The sequence below is a fragment of the Bombus vosnesenskii genome, unplaced genomic scaffold (genome assembly GCF_011952255.1).
Source record: "Bombus vosnesenskii isolate JDL3184/JDL3185 unplaced genomic scaffold, Bvos_JDL3184-5_v1.1 scf7180000016263, whole genome shotgun sequence".
NCBI classification, from domain to species: domain Eukaryota; kingdom Metazoa; phylum Arthropoda; class Insecta; order Hymenoptera; family Apidae; genus Bombus; species Bombus vosnesenskii.
The window spans coordinates 1,235,890-1,254,438 of record NW_022884332.1 but is presented as its reverse complement, the minus strand read 5'-3'; the positions used below and the strand labels follow the sequence as shown (position 1 = coordinate 1,254,438).

At 36.6% G+C, this 18,549-nt stretch overlaps 1 protein-coding gene across 1 annotated transcript in view; it reads left to right on the top strand.

Moving 5' to 3' along the window:
- Nucleotides 1–14,296, top strand: part of LOC117242137 — a 163,774-nt gene extending 149,478 nt beyond the window's left edge. Inside the window, exons 4-6 of the mRNA XM_033508563.1 lie at nucleotides 3,126–3,238; nucleotides 11,891–12,126; nucleotides 12,837–14,296. Of these exons, the coding sequence (XP_033364454.1) occupies nucleotides 3,126–3,238; nucleotides 11,891–12,126; nucleotides 12,837–12,954 (467 nt within the window). The 3' untranslated portion in view covers nucleotides 12,955–14,296. The remainder of the gene's footprint in view (nucleotides 1–3,125; nucleotides 3,239–11,890; nucleotides 12,127–12,836) is intronic.
- Nucleotides 14,297–18,549: the final 4,253 nt, after the last annotated feature.

Genomic DNA, 18,549 nt, shown 5'->3' with positions numbered 1-18,549 from the left:
CGTTTGTTAACTCGACACGAGTGTTTTGTCGCTGTTCTTTCGTGGAAGGAAGAGAGATCAGTCACGTAGCAATGTTTTTTTGTTGCAATAATGTTTACTGTACTTTTTGCAATCATGCTTAATGACTTGCTGGTCTCGGATATGTCCAGATGTGAATTTTCATGTGACGTTTTTAAAAGTTGTGTCTAGTAGGAATCAAAATTTGTATGTTTGTGATAGTATTATTGATAACAGTATTATACATTGTATTATGTATTGTATATTATTATATCAGTATAGTATTATACTCTACGTTGTTAGTTAATAATATCGTTAGTTAATTTGCAGAGAAATGGTTAGCTATCCCAAAGAATATTACGTAGTGTAAATAGCGTTAGAAAATTTCAAAATTTAATAAAATTATTACGCTCTTAAATGGTTAACAGTCCCTTCTATAATTTATGAGAATTTATTTTCATTCGTTATATAATATGACGGTCTTACTCTCATTTATTTTTTTGTCTTATTCACAAGACTGGATGAGCTTCTATTTAAAAGCTTCTTGTAATAACTTTGCCATGTGACCTCGTGCGAAGCGCATAAAGAACAAGATGAAAACGAAGTGAAACTACAACGTCTCCATGTTATTTACATAACATTAAACGTTAATAAAACGACACCAGGTGGTGTAATGAATCGAAGAGAAATTTACCTCGATCGATTACACCTGCGGCCGAAAAATTGTCGACGAAATTACGTAAGACGAAGAACGTAACTTTTTTCTCTCTCTCTCTCTTTACACGTCCTACATAAATTCTTGCCGGTAAAATTATCTTTCTTTATTTTTCGTAACAAACGAATCTTTCTCGCCGTATAAATATTGTCCCTTATTACCGTAACAGCTCAATTTAAAACTCTAAAGAAGACATCTTATAGAAAGTACATTCGGCGTTTTTATCTTATCCCAACTGCCTAGACTAATTAACTTCGTTTCTTCGTGTTAATTAAGAAGTTCACCTCCTTTGTTAACGGAACCGCCCTTAAAACCAGTTTCCTTAAAAAGAAACATCGGACTGATATAAATAATCTCTTTGTATCCCTGGAAAATCTTAAGATACTAAACGAATTAAAAAACGACGATAAATATCGTTCCCCAGAAAAAATATATCGCTGTCAAAATTTGCAACAGTTTGGATTAAGTTATATAATTTTAAACCAGTTAATTCTAGTTTATATTCTCCAGTTCATGTGATAAATACTATCATTTACATTTGTGCCACAAAGTGTAGAATATAAATTAAGATTAAACTCTGTAAATTTTTATATCTTCGTATTTCGTATAGAATTATTCAAATTCCCTGTTCGCAATTAAGGGTGTATACCTTCTAAGCTTTAAACTCGATTTTCTCAAAAACGAATTATGTTTTTCTTCAGTTTATTTTATACACCACGTGTATAATCGTACCACGTGTCCTGTTACACTCTGCATTATCCACGACGAACTAGTTACTAATACAACTAAATTAATAACAACTATATTAACGCGCAACAGAGTCTCGTTACATCAGAAATACAAAAAACTTCGTCGGTTAACAAGTGATTATTTCTCGTGTCACTTTACCCGAATCGTCAACTAATCCGTCACTTCATTCGTCACTTTTTTACGCCACGAATAACGCGAGTAACTTAACACAAGACTAACCTGAGCTTTCTTAACTACCTATGGCGCTACGCTACCAGACGAAAATAAAAAACAACTCGTTATCCTGAGTTCACATAAAATTCTTTCAATAACCAGCAAAGGTAGGAAAAAGAATCTGGAGAAATATCTCATTAAACAAAAGCAAACAAAATTTTATGATACTATTTTCTCCGATTATTTTTCCAACACTGTACTCGATTGAGTCGCTGAGGTTCATGGCGATATTATTTATGCGGCGAGCCGAGCACTCCGAATCACGTTCATTTTACAGTCTATATTATCCGAAAGTTCTCGTTAAGTTCCTTATTTCCATAGGCGTGTTTTATCGCCGGGAACATTAAAACTTTCGCCCTCGGCGAGAATTATGCCGCGATATAATGGTTCGTTAAAGCACGGCCAAAAGAGGTGGGCGATCGTGCCTTTAATAATGGAATTTTCACTCGTCGGCTTTTCCTTGAACCGTTACGCGTCTCGAGCCACCAGAACATCGACTCTTCCGCATTACGTAACAAGTCGGTCTGACCCCCCGTGAACGCTTGTAATTCCGTTTTCTCGCAACCAGCATTCAACAGAGAAATCTATTACGTGAATTAAGGGGAACGTCGCAAAGAAACCTTCAGTTAGCGAAGGTAAATGGTGGCAAACACGATTATTAACGATACCGTTGCGGTGGAGAGATATCTGTTTATTTCTGCCTCTGCACGTGGATTATTTCGATCGAAAAAGAGCAACGTTAGGTGTCAGATTTTACGCATTTGATCACTTTGATCGATACGTTTGATATCCAATTAGAAGCAACGAATAATACTTTTGAATCATTGTCGAATATACAATGTAAAAAATAAAGTAAAGATAAATAAAATAAATGTAAAGAATAAAGTAAATTAACCGTCGACAGTATCATGAAGTTTCTGAATGACCCAATGTTTCGATTCTAATAAAAGTTAACATCCATTGTTATCCAAAAACGTTTATATTTTCCTGATAATTATACAAAGAAAAAATAATAAAATCTGTTATTTTAAATACGCTGTTAAGTTCGATGTTTAATACTTTAAATACTTACTTCAGGAACTTTATCTGTTATTCGTTGTACAAACTGCAACTTAGCACGAAATAATAAAGACAACTGAATGAAAACCTTGAATAAGGGACTGAAGCAAACTTAGCAGATTCGGAGAAAACGCTCTTAAGCTACACTGTTCCATAAGTTTCACGCGTTTTACGTATTTCTTGTATTCGGCACTACATCGCCTTCTTACGAAATATCTGCAAGCCGTGTAAGTGAGTAATGAAACCAATCGACACAGACTGTGAAACAATACTTTCCTGTTAATTTAACTTCAACCAAATTGTGTTGTTGATCTTTAGTCGAGATTTGCGTGCAATTAATTTACCAGGGATTTCTACCAGATCCACGCTTACATTTCCATTGTTTCCACAGACGACTGTCCAAACTGCGTGGACGAGCACAGCAGCAACCTGGCCGCATCAAGATGGACGATGCCGCTGTTGAAGCTCGGCGAGAAAAGATACTACCTGGGGATCTTCTTCAAGGTATCACGGCTGCCAGTCACTTTGATTTATCTAGTTGCTCTGGCGGGCGCGGCCTACCGGACATTATCGAATTATTTCCGTGCCCGTAACTTTCCCGCTTGCCGTCTCACTGGCGCTTTACGGTGCATCGAACGCCAGACCGGGCTTGTTATCGATCTGTTCACCTGAACGCGACCATCCCCTATATCTATGCTTTGTATCACGCGGCAAAGAACGCGGAAAATTGATCTTGTTGATCACTGTCCTCGTGGACTCGTAACGATTCCTCTGTCAAGCAGATTGCGTTGACGGAAGAGAGCTCTCTGTCGGGTTGGTCGAAGACAACGGTTTGATAGACACACGTTCGTCAAATGAGGGAGAAAAAGGTGTTCTTTAAGAGGAACAGGTGGACGTTTATATTTCTAGAATGCGGAAGTATTCTATCGATGCTTGCTGGTTGAGGATCTTCGATTATTTTTCGAGAACCGACGTTTTACGGAAGCGTGATTTGCAAATACAGTGCACTTCCTCTTGTTTGAGCTTTTAACCGAATACATCTAACTTCTTTCAGAGAAAATTTACCGATACGTTTCATGCGACGTTAAGCTTATTGGTGGTCCAGAATATTCGTCGTGAAAGGAACTTCGATGTAACAGAAAGGTGATATCGTGATGTAATTGAAAGAAAAACAAAGGAGAATAGAAAAGAATACTTTAAATAGTACGAGTCTATATATAAATACATTACGTATATGTTCAAGATAGAAAAGGTTTTCTCAGTGTAGCTGATATCTTTGTAGAAAAGGATAGTAGGTTGAGTATTGAATTAAATAGTGTTAAATTAAATTTTCAAATACATGTAAATATATCCTTTATTTTATACGGTGCATATTCACCCGTACATACAAACATATGTCTTTTGTAGCTACTTATAATATGTGTATGATATCTGTTCGCTTAATCAGGTAGTGATTTAATTTCACAAATACCATTTAAGAGAAAGTCTACCGTATGCGCGAAAGATTAGAATGGAATCTTGATAACGTCAAGTTCTCGAAAAATGTCCTAACGGCAGGACAAATATCGATTCTTAAGTACACACGAATATTCTTTAAATCGAAGTTAAAATATTTAAACTATATTGTAGTTATACTACAAGCAATTTTACACTTCCATTCGCTATTCCCACGCATATTTTCGCATTGAGGCCACTTTATGTCAGTATCAGACACGCGATCTCGCTTTAACTCGATTCCACTGCACATTCAAATCTCCAACGACCCATTCCCCACCGCTTGACACACAATTTCACCTCCATTCCATCTCCTTAAAACAGGAACAGCGTCGTCTCGTCGACGACCGATGCCTAGAAGTGCCATTAACCCATTTATTACGTATTCGTGTCTAGTTTAAACCCGTCACCCACTTTATCACGCTTTTCCCTCTAACCTAGACCCCTTGTAGGACTCCCAGTTGGCGACCGCGAATTCCCTGGAAGGTAAAATCGTCGAAGTATCGCTTAAGAACTCGGAGAATTATGGGCGAATATATCTGCTAGAAAAAATTATCGCTATAACTTAAAAGCGAATTTATTCACTCGGAACGATACGTTTGCTGTGCTAAAATATTATTCAGTGATATGAAATTTAATATATTATACTTAGAGTTGATTAATTAACAAGTACTATAGAAAATACAATACCGTGCGCCGATACTTATTGTGGCTGCTGTACATGCGCTCGTTAATTATCATTTCGATTTTAAATAACATTGATTAAAATTTCATATTATTATTATTGTTGTTTATCATTAAAGGTAATACAGTTCCTTTTCCCTGACATTATATACAGGGTGGTTGGTAAAAAAAATTTTTTTTTTTAATTTTTCCATCGAGACAACGATCTACAGTGAGATCCGTTATAACGAGACGTGATAAAGTGAACGCGTACCGAGCGAAAATTCAAAGTCGATTTTCTCGAAAACGAAGCTTCAAACGAAAAATTGTTATTCTATATTTTCGACTTCTTTTTTCGCGTAGAATCACCCTCTTTCCGCTTGTACCACCAGTTACCAACCACCCTGTATATATTCTTTGCAGCAAACTTTCTATTTCTTCGTGAAAGTGCTACAAAACTTCAAATTCTTATTCTTCAGATAATCCTACGTAAAAATTTATGTAGTAGTTTTAAATATTAACGCATCAACTTTATTTATACATATATTTGTTGGATATTTGGAGTATTTTGGTCGCTTACTTAAGGATGAACCGTCCTATTACTTCGCTTGTTTAAAAATAATCTCTAGGGAATAGTTTGTTATTATTTTAAACAAGATAGAAGTCAAAAGTTTATCGATAATTATATTCGTCTAGTGAGATCGATAATTTTCGTCGATTAACATGTCAAAATGATCCTTTTAAAAGCAAACAACAAATAAACTGCATCTTTTTATGGATTTAAAAATACAGAACTATGTAGCGTAGACGTAATGCACAAAACTACAGAAAATATGCAAACCAAAGTAGTCATCACAATATTTTTATGTTAAACTGCACCTTTTTATGAGTTTTACAATACAAAGCTATCTAGAATTGACGTAATGCACAAAAGTACAGAAAATATGCAAACCAAAGTAGTCATCACAATATTTTTATATTAAACTGCATCTTTTATGAGTTTAAAAATACAAAACTATGTAGCATAGACATAATGCACAAAACTACAGAAAATATGCAAACCAAAGTAGTCATCACAATATTTTTATATTAAACTGCATCTTTTATGAGTTTAAAAATACAAAACTATGTAGCATAGACATAATGCACAAAACTACAGAAAATATGCAAACCAAAGTAGTTATCACAATATTTTTATATTAAACTGCATCTTTTTATGGGTTTAAAGATACAAAGCTATTTAGAATAGACGTAATACACAAAAGTACAGAAAATATGCAAACCAAAGTAGTCATCACAATATTTAATAGGTGAAATGAATCTCTATTTGAATCCCATTTAATTGGTTATCTCTATAAAAACATGTATTTCCACAAACATTCACGATCTTTAAATAATTCCCGATTATACAGAGTGCTCAGTTGAGGCCACTCAATCGGTTAAGTGGCACGGCATTTTCAAATTGTTAACCAGCCGAAAATGGAGATTCACGCAACCAGATGAATCGACCGATCGAACAACTCTCTCTATCACTTTTCTCTCTCTCTTTCACTCTCTCTTTCTTTTTCTCTCTCTTTGACCGTTGTTGCTCCACAAGTCGAGTCACCTACTTTCCTTGGCTCGCGTGCAAACGGAACCGCATTATTAAGACAGATTTTGTAATGGCAACGGCGTGTCCGGTCCGCGGCCTTGCAACGATCTCTCTGAAACGGTGGGTGGAAGTGACGTAAAGCGTTTCTTCGGCGATAAATGACGGCGTTTCGCAACGACGTAAAGGAGCGCTGCTCGATCCTCCCTGTAATCGGATTAACCGGGACGAACGTCCTTCTGCACCCGTTCACCTTTTGTTTCGCCAGCAAACAATGAGGGCTGTGATGGTGTCTGTTCGTTTGTTGCTCGAGTAAATCTTTGGTTACACCATTAGTCGAAATATGGTCTTGGTTATTATTTTATCGTTTTACCTGACACCGCGGAGTATTTGCTTTTTAGTGGTTATCCAAATTCGCTTCGGGATTCGTTTGACCTGTCGCGAGGCTCGCAGTATGATTTTCTAGCTATGACTGAATTTTTTAAGCAGTTGGTCTATTTAATTTCTGAAATAACAGAATAAAATTACATTATAGAGGCGAACCACAAGTATTTTTACAAATTGTAGAAATTTTACGAAACTGTAAGAATCTTACAAATGTTGGAAAGAAATTCGAAGATTGTGGAAATAAAATAAAATCGAATGAATTACGAGAATGTAAAATTACAGTCTACAAATTATCGAAATCGTCGATGAAATAATGACTTTGGATCGCGTAAGAAATCAGAAGAATGTACTTAAAACACACTTCTGGAATATACGTATAGCGCACTTAAAGTTCAGTATGGAAGGATAAGTTGCAGATATTTTCATTTCACTTTCGCAATAATTTGATGTTAAATCACACGATCAATCTTTTTACAAACTCATTTCCACTCGCATTAAAAAAACGCGACGTCTCTCTTATCTTCTTGAAAATTAGAATTTTGACAAGTTTCAAGTACCTCTTTCTGCGATTAATTAATAATAAATCCTCATCAAGCCGATACATCATTATATTTATTTACTTATATTATATTTTCTTATAGATAATTATTACTATTTTATTACGTGTGCTTCTACCGATTACTATTTTATTATTTTCATCGCACTACTTTGATTATAAATAGGTACCTCGTGTAGTTATTTACGACGAAATAATTTATAACTTTCTCCCTAGTCATCTTTGATCATCAAATCAATGGCAGACAAACTGATGTTTAATACGTGAAATTCTTCCAAAGCGTGGAACACAAAGTAGCCGTTTCGCCGGACGTGAATAGGACACGCGTAATATTAGAGATATTTCAATGGAAACGAAATATGCAAATGTCGCGGATCCGTGTTTCTTTGCGCTTCCCCTATCGGGCGTAAAATACGAGAATGCTTGTTGCGCGGTCATTTGCCAGGCGTAATGGAGCCGGCTGGCGAAATTTATGCGGCTTTACACTCGCGTTTTTTGAGCTCGTACTTTCGTGCTGAAGCGTGCCGCTCCGGTAGTTCTCCTCTCAGCGGTACACCGAAACTCGTACAGGAAGGCGCACCAGTGACGAATTACGACGAAAATCCGGCAAGACAATTTTTCAACAAATTTCGGCATAATATAAAGTGGTTTTGAATTGAAATTCGATGGAACGTTTGAAGGAAAAATATACGTTTCGTTGACGCTTTCGCGTGAAATGAAGTTCGAATTTTGAAATAGAATTAAATATAATTAAAATTTCATTGGCATACGTATCGTTATATTTAATTTTTATGTTATTTCTTCATTCCTTTTTTTTATCAGATGCAATAACGTTCTTTCAGATATGAAGAAGTGGTATTTTTCATTTCTGAATATTTCAAGTTTTAAAAAGTTAATTAGAAAGATTCGATCGGATTGAAATACCCTTCTGAATATAAAACGTATACTACGCAAATAATTTAAAAGATCGTAAAAATGCTGCTGGAGATCAATTTAAAATCGTAATTATTATTTCGCGGTACTGTTAAATATTTCATAATGATTGCCTGATCGTATTATTTCCTCCTTTACATTTTATGTGCCTAAAAAAATATTATATTTTACGTACGTATTTATAGAGTTTATTATAAAATAAACACGAAACGAGCTTCGACAAACGTAGAAACAGCTTCGCAATTGTAGCAGATGGAACGAGAACGAGGAGAAACGAGTCGCGAGGAGCACGATCGAGAGCATTTAAATAGACTTAATGCGCATTCGTTCTTTTAACCACAGTGGACAAAGTAAAAGGCCAATTAAAGGAGAAAACAGGCTGCGTCGGTATACGCGATCGCGAATAATTCTTTTCACGTTCATCGATTGCCACGGGCAATTTGCTGCACGGAACGAGCGTCTGCGTTGTCTTCTCCAACCATAAAGTAGCGGTATTTTCATCGATATCCGCACGAAATGGTAATTTTGAATAAATTCGATTGCGTGTTAAAGTATGAACGATTAGGGAGACACTTGTCATTCTTCGAAATCTTCATTGCTATTTTTTCTAAGGAAAGAATGGAATTAGATAGCTACGAATTACGAATGACACCACAACTCGTAGTTAAAGCATTTACTCGAACCGTCGATTGTTGATTAATTTAAGCTAATTAAGATACTTTTTAGGTGTGTATATGCGTTTTATGTACACTTCCACGTAGAAGTTTAAAGCGCGTTAGGATAAAAGAAATACCGACCGAGTTCTTTAAGTAAATAAATATTTTATTCATTACATTACTATTACGTAGTATTGAAATGGTAGTTGATTACATTTAAAAATAGGGCTTATGATTGTAATATTTTTATTTCTCAGAAAAATATATGAAAAATTTATTTGTCTCATTTCGGAAACAAAGAATACCGCAGGCTTTCAAGTGGATATATTTATTACAAAAAATGATTATAAAATTGTAATTCCAATGAAATAAATTATAATCGTGCTATAATATCGGATTAGATAGATTATGAAAGAAAAAGAAATACTCGTAAATAAGTTCACGTATCTTTTTCACGATAATATATGTATATTCCAAAGATTGGAGGATATGTATCGTAATAAAAGGTCGGTTTGAAAGAAAAATGCCACTAAATCTGTTTCAAACGAGATTTAAAGGAAGCAGGGAAAATGTGATAAAAGAAAATTGAAGAATTTACGATACTAAAATGAAGGGAGGGCTGATAATCACGGTGGTGTAAATCGAATCACTGTTGCTTTTTCATAAAACAATGTCCTGCGTTTGTCACTGTACAAAATACTCATCATACTTTTCCAAATCGCGAAAAGGTATCGCGGCGAAGAAGAAAGCGTAAAGTTAATTAATTACGAAACTAAGGAAGATTCAAGAATCGAAGTACACGACTAAATCCAAAATCTTCAAAATTTTCATTCGCGCCACTATGATTTTTAGCTCGTCAAATGACAGATAATTTCGTATATTTCATTTTCGATTATAAAATCTTCTCGACTTTTCACATAGGACGAAACTCGATGAAACTAAAGTCGAAGAATACACATTGATCGTTCCTTCGATAACGAAACCAAGTAAAAATGTAACTTGCACAGGAGAAGATGAAAATAAGCAACGAAACCGTATATCGAAAGTATTCGATTTCGTAAACTGTAAAATAGAAACGGGACAGTTTCATCCCGCTAAGATATGAAGGAAGAGGGCGAAAAGATTTTGAAGGACTCGACGTCGAAGCAATCGCAAAGGCGCTCCTATTTATCGCTCTTTATTTGCATTCCGGCCGGGTTACACGCGATTTTTCGCGTTTCTCCATTCCCCTCTTTTCCTGTTTCCCTTCGTGTACGGAGGTGAAACGTGTTCTCCGGTCCGGCAACCTCGACAAAACATTCCTCCGCATCGACACGAAAATCGCATTCGGCCGGGCCGTGGCGTCGCTCGCGAATTTATGACACGACGTGTCTTTGGCATGCTTGTCGCCGAAAAATATCGACGCCGACGTATACCGTGTTAACAGGGCGAAGGATACTCCCAGAATCGAAAAAATGATACTTCACGTGGAACGTTCCGACATTGTGGATGTTAGCGAACGTAAAGAAACGTTCGATGAAATTATTTTATTTCCGATCTGAGAAGCGAGTCTTGTTTCGTTGAACGTTTACAGTCACACGAAACGTCGTAATAAATCGCTGGCGAGTCAGTTGAGAGTTATCAGTTAAGTTTCATCATCGTTCGAAGGGATTGATTTGTTTTAAAAAATGCAGCGACTGCAATGTTTAATCGAAAATCATTTGCACGCTCTGTATCAATTGGCCTACAACAGTTTTGTTCTGTCGTCATTGTAATCCTAACGAAGAGTAAAAAGTATTATATGTCTTTCGATGAGCATTTTTCAAATGAAATTATATATCGTACCAAAAGTGAACTATCGTGTCCAAACACTTTTGTGCAGTAGCGTAATAATCGGTAAAATAGTGGATTTAACGTCGAAAATATTTTAAGGCCTGCTACAACCTTAATTAGATTCTGTCATTATCCCACAATATGATACGATCATTTCAAGTTTAAAAGAATTTCAAGTAATCTAATTATATGAACGCGATGCGTTAATTCTGCCATGATACAACACAGCATATAACTGTCTCTGCTGTTCAAATGTACAAAGACTACCATTATATCACAGTCCATAATTTAACGAACAATTATTGTTAATGTCCAAACCAGTGTCTCTTTTAATTATCTCGAATCCTGTTCCACAATAACAATGTTTAATTACCATTCGAATCGCTGCATACGCATATTATTTACCTAAAGGCCGACACTCGTCATTCACCTAATATTTTATCATACACGATCGCACAATATATTTCGTTTCTCACTCTATTTTCTCGAGCAACATTGATCGTACGTAAGGAAAACTTTCGATTAGATTAGTTTCTTCGAACGATTAAAATAAATTTGTAAATATTCTACTCTGTTTTGTTTTATTTGTATTGATAAACGACCAGCGAATTCCTCGAATAAAGCGTGTTACGACCGTTCGCGAAGAGACGCGGTCGCGAGGAAACACGTCACCGAGAGGCGTAAATTCTCGCTACGATTCTGATAGTCGACGTCGCGAGCCAGTCGTTCCCCTGTTTCGATTAGGATAACAGAGGTAGTTCAAAAGATTGTAACACTGAATTAACAGGGTTAATATAAGCTTCTATTTTTAACAATATTTAAAATTGTAATTAACACGTTACAAATGATTTAACGATGATATAACTAGTTTATTATTATAATTCGACTCGACTTTATAATATTTGTCGTTCACTTCAACGCCAGAACAGTGGGAAGGCGAAAAATAAATTGGAAGAAACGAAAGAAGAAAAACAATAATGAATTTGAGGCTGGCGTTTAATTCTGCTTCAGCGAGATTTCATTCTATCCGCTTGTATCGTAGATTTCATTTTTTAATTTCGTTACAGGCCAACTGGTACAGGGCGTCCCAGTATTGTCGATATCACGGAATGCATCTGGCGAGTATAGCGTCGCAGGAGGAAAACGACAGGCTGGAGAAACATATTAAGGACTTCGGCCTTGGACACGAGCATTTTTGGACCTCTGGTACCGATCAGGCTGAGGAAGGCACTTTCTTCTGGATGGCGAACGGCAGGCCAATCACGTTCGAAAATTGGAACGTCGGCGAGCCGAATAATTTCAGGTATGAGCCTGCGATATCTAAACTAGTAAGGACACAAGAATGTTCGTATAATAGAACAAACATTTTTCTGATATTAAATTCCATTCTTTTAAACGAGGATTAAAGAAATTACAATTCTTTTCTTAATATCTAATGAAAAGAATATGTAAATATTAGATTGCCCGGAAAGTCTCTTTCGTTTTATAAGGAAATAATAGACGTACAATGTTTTTTGTTTTATATTAGTTTATTGAATTATGCACCTAATTATGTACCTAATTCAATAAAATAATATAAAATAAAAATTGTTGTTCGTCTATCATCACCTTATGAAACGACAGAAATTTTTCGGTCAACCTAATATTTCCGAAACAAGAAAGGCCATCTTCGTGATCTTTAATTGCCGTTCATGCTCTAATAATGTAATGTAATGCGTGGAATAATAGTATTTCTAACAGAGGGAAATACTAACAGACGTTCTGTTCGAATAATGGGATATTCGGCTCATATTAGAATGTTCAGATATTAGCATACTCGAGCGATGGCGGATAGAGAGGAGTTTCTATCGCATCGACTTCACCTCTCCGAGGGAGACATAACAGGAAGCATTACTCCGCTTTTCATTGTTCTGAAAGCTAATTGAAACCGTTTGATAATATCTCCTTCAATACATGCCTAATAAGAGACAAAGGAGAAAAAAGACAGCATAAATTCGATGCATTTCGTTGCAGATACGAGAACGGCGAAGAGGAGCACTGCCTGGAGCTGTGGAACAGGGATGGTAAAGGGCTGAAGTGGAACGACAGCCCGTGCAGCTTCGAGACGTTCTTCGTGTGCGAGGTGCAGTGATCGATCGATCGGCCAACAGGATTGACGAAAAACAGGATCTGAAAGTCATCGATACACGGGATTCGATTCACGATACATCGACTTGCCTATCGAGTCATCCTGCCAACTATTGCCTCGTCGACTTCGTTTTTCCTCCGGGACCTCGAAACAAAATAGAAAAAGTGACTTTCTCTGTGTGTGCGCGTGCGTGTGCGTGCGTGCGTGCGTGTGTGTGTGTGTGTAAGTGCGTGTATTACACGTAGACGAGCGTTTTAAACGCGTCTTGCGAATCGATGGATCGCGGGCAAATGGATGCTGAACGTAAAGAAACAGATGGCGAACACGATGATTAGGATACCGAGATGTTTCTGTGAAGGAAATTTTTGTGAAATGGCCTGAAACCTATGCTTGGATTTTTATGTGAAAATCGCGGTTTCGTTACAGCAAATACGCCTTATTTCTGCTACTGCGAAGACCATTAGTTCTACTTGTTCGTAGAATATTTTTATAGTAAGTAGCAACGATGAGAATTTTCTTTACTGGTGGATAAGAACTGACGAAAGAATGGTTTAAAACGATTATTTTAATGGCTTATTAACGTTCACGTTGTATGATACTATTTGCTTGTTAAATTTAGCAATTACGAAGTAAGGACTCGTAAGTTTTAACGTGGATGTTAGCGATAATAGTCGTTTGTCATTAACGCAAAGAAGCCTGTGTTTGGATAATGGATTCTTTTTTTTGGAAGATGAATAAGCTGGAGCTTGTGTGCTACTTTTTCTTCGATGATAGAAACGTAGAATTATAGTTGCGTCGTTGACGAAAGTTCCAACAAAAATGCGACCGTTGTTGGTAACCAGGCGGAAAGTCAGGGAATTTTCAAATTTTGCCAATCGATGGGATCAAGATTGTTCGATACGAAAAGCACTTCCAATTCCATAGATTTGCAAAATTTCTGGTTTCTAATCGTAAGATATTTCCTCTTTTTCTTCCGGTTTCCTTACCAAAAGCTCGTTGCTAACGTTAAAAATGTCGAGAGGAGAAATCAAAAGACTTTAAAGTGGGCGTGTCGATTAACGATGATTTAACAGAATAATGTAAGCTTCTATTTTCTAATTAATATCTGAATTAAATAACGAAAGGAATAAAGAAATGAATTCTACATCGATGGTTGAAAATTATTAGCGATCAATTTAATGTAAGCGACGAGCAGAATTCGCACAATCGGAATTCTGCGCCAACTTTCATGATTTTATTTTTCACGAGTTCGTTGGGCGTTGAAGTGGAAACCCCGGACGTCGGAAACGACGTTGTACATGACATCATTTAGCGCTATGCAATAAAATTCAAGTTACATTATTAATACTCCGTGATATTTTTTTTCCTCGTCGTTCTTCAAATGCCAAAATAAAATCACATTAATCGTTTTGACTAAAATAAAAGACACGTAAATCGTAAAATTCGTCGTCAATCGTCATACGCGTCTGGAATTACACACTTGTTAATTCGAATCAAGAAAAAGTTATTCGTTCTAGGACTCGTTCGATGGCACTTCCAAATTCCTTTGTAATCTCATATACGCTTTTCTTTCGCTTCCTTGCTATCTTACAAGATGATAGAATTTTATCAATTAGAAACCTACCTATGGACCGAAGCCAGATATTTTTAACTATTTATAAAACCTTTTACATCACCAACTAAAATAATTCATAGTTTGTAGTTTTAGTTCCCTCTCAGTCCGTATAATAAAACTTGTGCATCCACTTCTATGATTTTTATGATTCTCGTAAAAGAGTCATAACGCGAGCATCTGGTATTCACCAAAAAAAGAAAAAAATTCAAAGAATAAGAAAACACACGAAAGGATAGGCAAGATACGCAGAAAAAAACTCTAAGCTTGATATGATGGGTTTAATAAAATTTGAAATCTCGCTACCATACACAAATGGCTGAACTGTCAAACATCCCGCGTAGTGAACGAACAGGACCGTAGATAAAAACAAGTCGCGGTTTAGTCGGTGGCTGATCGTTCTCCGATTGCACGTTTCAGCGAGTGGAAACAGGATCTCGCGTTTCGTACCGGGATGGATGTCGGTTTGTTGTTCGCGGCTGACGTCGCGTCGCGGCGTCGAAGCGTCCAAACGCGTTCGAATATTGTGAACAAGCACGGGAGCCGAGCTTATTGAAAAGGACAGAAAAACCGATGATAAAACGAGGGAAAAAAGGCAGAGGAGAAAGGAAAAAAAAATGGAAAACGAACGAACGAACCGACCAGAAAAAAGCACGCAACTGTAATGAAAGTTGCTCTCCCGGAACGTTGTATTCCCGTAACGAATCTTTCCGGTCGACGTGGCCCATGCTTCGTCGTTTCAACGTTCTTCCATCGTTGCTGCGCCGCCCCTTTCCTTTTTAGCCGACACAACCCATCAACGTGCGAGTCCCCTCTACAGGATTGACAGAACCAATTAGTGGTTCCGTCGATTTTTCGCCGTTTCGGGGGGAGGGCAACAATACTCCGGAAAGAGGTAGTGAGCTGGTAAAAAAAAAGGAAAACAAAAAATAAAAAGGAGAAAACCGGACGCTAAAGCGACTGTAAAAGCATGCGGCTGAAAGAGGGGCAGGAACAGAGGAGACTGGTAAAGGGTAATGAAAATGAAACGATAGGATGGCGAGATTACATCACTTGCGATTTCCATGGACCATAGGAATTCGAGTTATTCGAAGAGGAAAGAGCGGTATAGGTTTAATTAGTCACGCCGGGGAGTAGCCTATTAGAGGTAGTTGATGCCGATGACTTGTAATATTCACTTTGTAAATGAAAGATAAGAATTGGAAGATCGTCGCTGTTAAGAGAAACGTTATAGTTAGACGTAATTTGATTTTATTCCGAAGCATTTATACAGCGACGTTTCCTTAAATCGTTTACTATAACATTGGTGATGAACATTAGCTAAGTTTTGTACATACTTGATACAAAAGTCGAAACTTTGGTTTCATATCTAACAGGATGTACGTGCGTGTTTTAATTGATTTTAATTAACTCGTATCTTTTTGATACTTATGACACGCGTTCGATAATAATCTGAATTATCATCTAAAAGTTGACGAACTTTAAAACAATGGATCAATCGAGTATTAAATTAATGTTACTTTATTTATGTTCCATAAGGTAGATATTTTTTTTATCGCGCAGTCAGATCGGAGTTAATAGTAATCTTCAGTTGGTAATGTACTTTTCTATTGTGCTGCACGTTGGTATTCGCCATTTACGTTGTCCAAAATATTGGCTAATGATGGTACAAGCACCGACAAGGTGCAAAATGAACGTAACATCACCGACGAGATATTAATAAAAGATTCAAGTAAATCTGCACTCGGCGAAAAACGGAATACGCTCTAGTGGTCGATATCACGATGGGTACTTTATCGACCAATGTATATTTGACGTTCGAATGATCAGTGCTGCATCATAGTCGATATACAGAATAGACGAGACACGCAACGCTTTTTCATGTCCACGTTTTGGGGGTCATCCGACCATCTTGCCATTTTCGTGTTACGTGCGACTGTCGGTACATTCGGTACACTCGATTCGGCACGAAATACAGCAAGTTATAAGAAGCTCCATGTATGAACCTTGTTTACGTATTACTTTCAAAATGTATGTACGAATCTTTTTGACGATTGTCATATACTGTATAAAACGATGCAATACCAAGTGCTACATCTAAAATATCTTTCTTTTTATTAAAGACACGTACAAAAAAATTTCACAACTTTATGAGCTAGATCTTACATATTTATCGATACATGTTAGGAAGCGCAAAGTAAGGATTTCAGTGAAGGGAAATCTTCGCAGAAAATCGCGAAATACAGGGACTGAAAAGAAGCAAAACTCTGATAACTGAGTGTAGTATACAAAACAACAATGTTTTATTTGAAACAACATACAATCATGTGCCACATATGTTCCTTAAGCCGTCGGTTTGCGCGTTCCGCGAGACGATTGGTCGACGATATTACTCGTAACGTAGAAATAATGTGTGCATACGGGATATCTGTGAATGGCTTCGTCGTGTTATTAACGTACCATATGCCTTGTCCGCCATCTTTCCCTGATCTGTCGCGGAACTCGCAAACCTCGTTTATCCTCTTTAATGCTTATCAATGTTACCATTTTTTTTTATCAATCTTTATCTTTTTTTGGTAATTTTATTTTATCATTAATATAATCTTGTTTCGTTTTTTTTCCCATTAAAAATGTACGCAGACACAAATACAACGCCTCCTTGTTCGAGGCCGTCGAAAAAAGATCTCCAGTTGGCGAGGTTTTTCGTCGCTAAACTTACTTCTCTGCTGGTCTACGCTAATCCTAAGGTATATTTTTTTTCTCTCTTGTCGCTAATATCCTCGGTGGTGAAAACGAAGAAGCACGAACGAGGACACTCGAGAGAGATCACGATCTCGGTCCTATCGTACCTTCTTTTTCCCTTTTCATTTTTTCTCAATCGTTTCTTCTTCGTTATGTACATAGACGAGTATACGCACGAGTATACATACAAATTGGTATAATCGTTTATACTGTTTCTACGCGCGTTCGTATTTATCATACCTAAAATCGTGATGTACGCGGCGATCCTTTAACCCGTTTCAATTTTCCTTTTCCTTTATCCTCATTTGTTTTTCTTTTTTTGTTTTTTTTTTTCTTCAAACGTCTCTCTTCTGTTTCGTTTGTTTCGCACAAAAATGGCCATCGTATGACCACGCTATCGACTTCATTATCTTTGTATGTATTTGACTAATCTATCTTAGGGTCCACTGAGGGATGCGATCCTTTTGGACTTGATCTATCGCGAATGATGGCCTGGACTCTTCTGATCCGTCGCGTATTACTTTAACGATCGTAGTACAGGTTGATCCGTCGCTAATATTGCTACAATTGTTGCTTCGTCATTGCCGTTTCGTTTTTCTTTTTAACGGTACTGAATCGAAGCTTTAGATTACGCGATAAATGGTGTATGAAACGTCTTTTGATTTTGGTGTTTACAATTTGTACATTTTGTTGGACTTCGTATAGAAAACAATGCTAAACGTATAAATAATGAGAAACTTCTAATAAATCTTTAATAAAATGTTTAATATTCGTATCATACATAACGAGATTATATATGATAAAAGTTCAGTTTAATAACGAAACAAACCTTGAAGCGCTCTTCGCGTTCAATGAGTATAATTTAGAGAGAAATTTGTGAAATTGTATTTCGTTGTATTTTCCAGTGAAACGATAGCAAATCGATCGAGAACAAAGTTCCGTAGTTTCTTAGTGCCAAAGAATTTTTGAAAATGTGCCGGTAAAATTTATTTAAATACAATTACTCTCGTTGTGACCATCGCGAACGTTACTACTGTTCAACGTTACGTTAAATTCACCCGCAAAAATTCCGTTGTTACTGTGAAAAGGAAATTAATCGCTCGACGATGTTACTGATATGCTTATATTCAGCCAACGGATTTCTAATTTGCTGCGTTTCTTTTTTTTTTTTTTTTTCATTCGTTACTCGATCTTGCTTATAAAAATTATTTGGCACATCATCGTTTCGTCCACACTGATGAAAA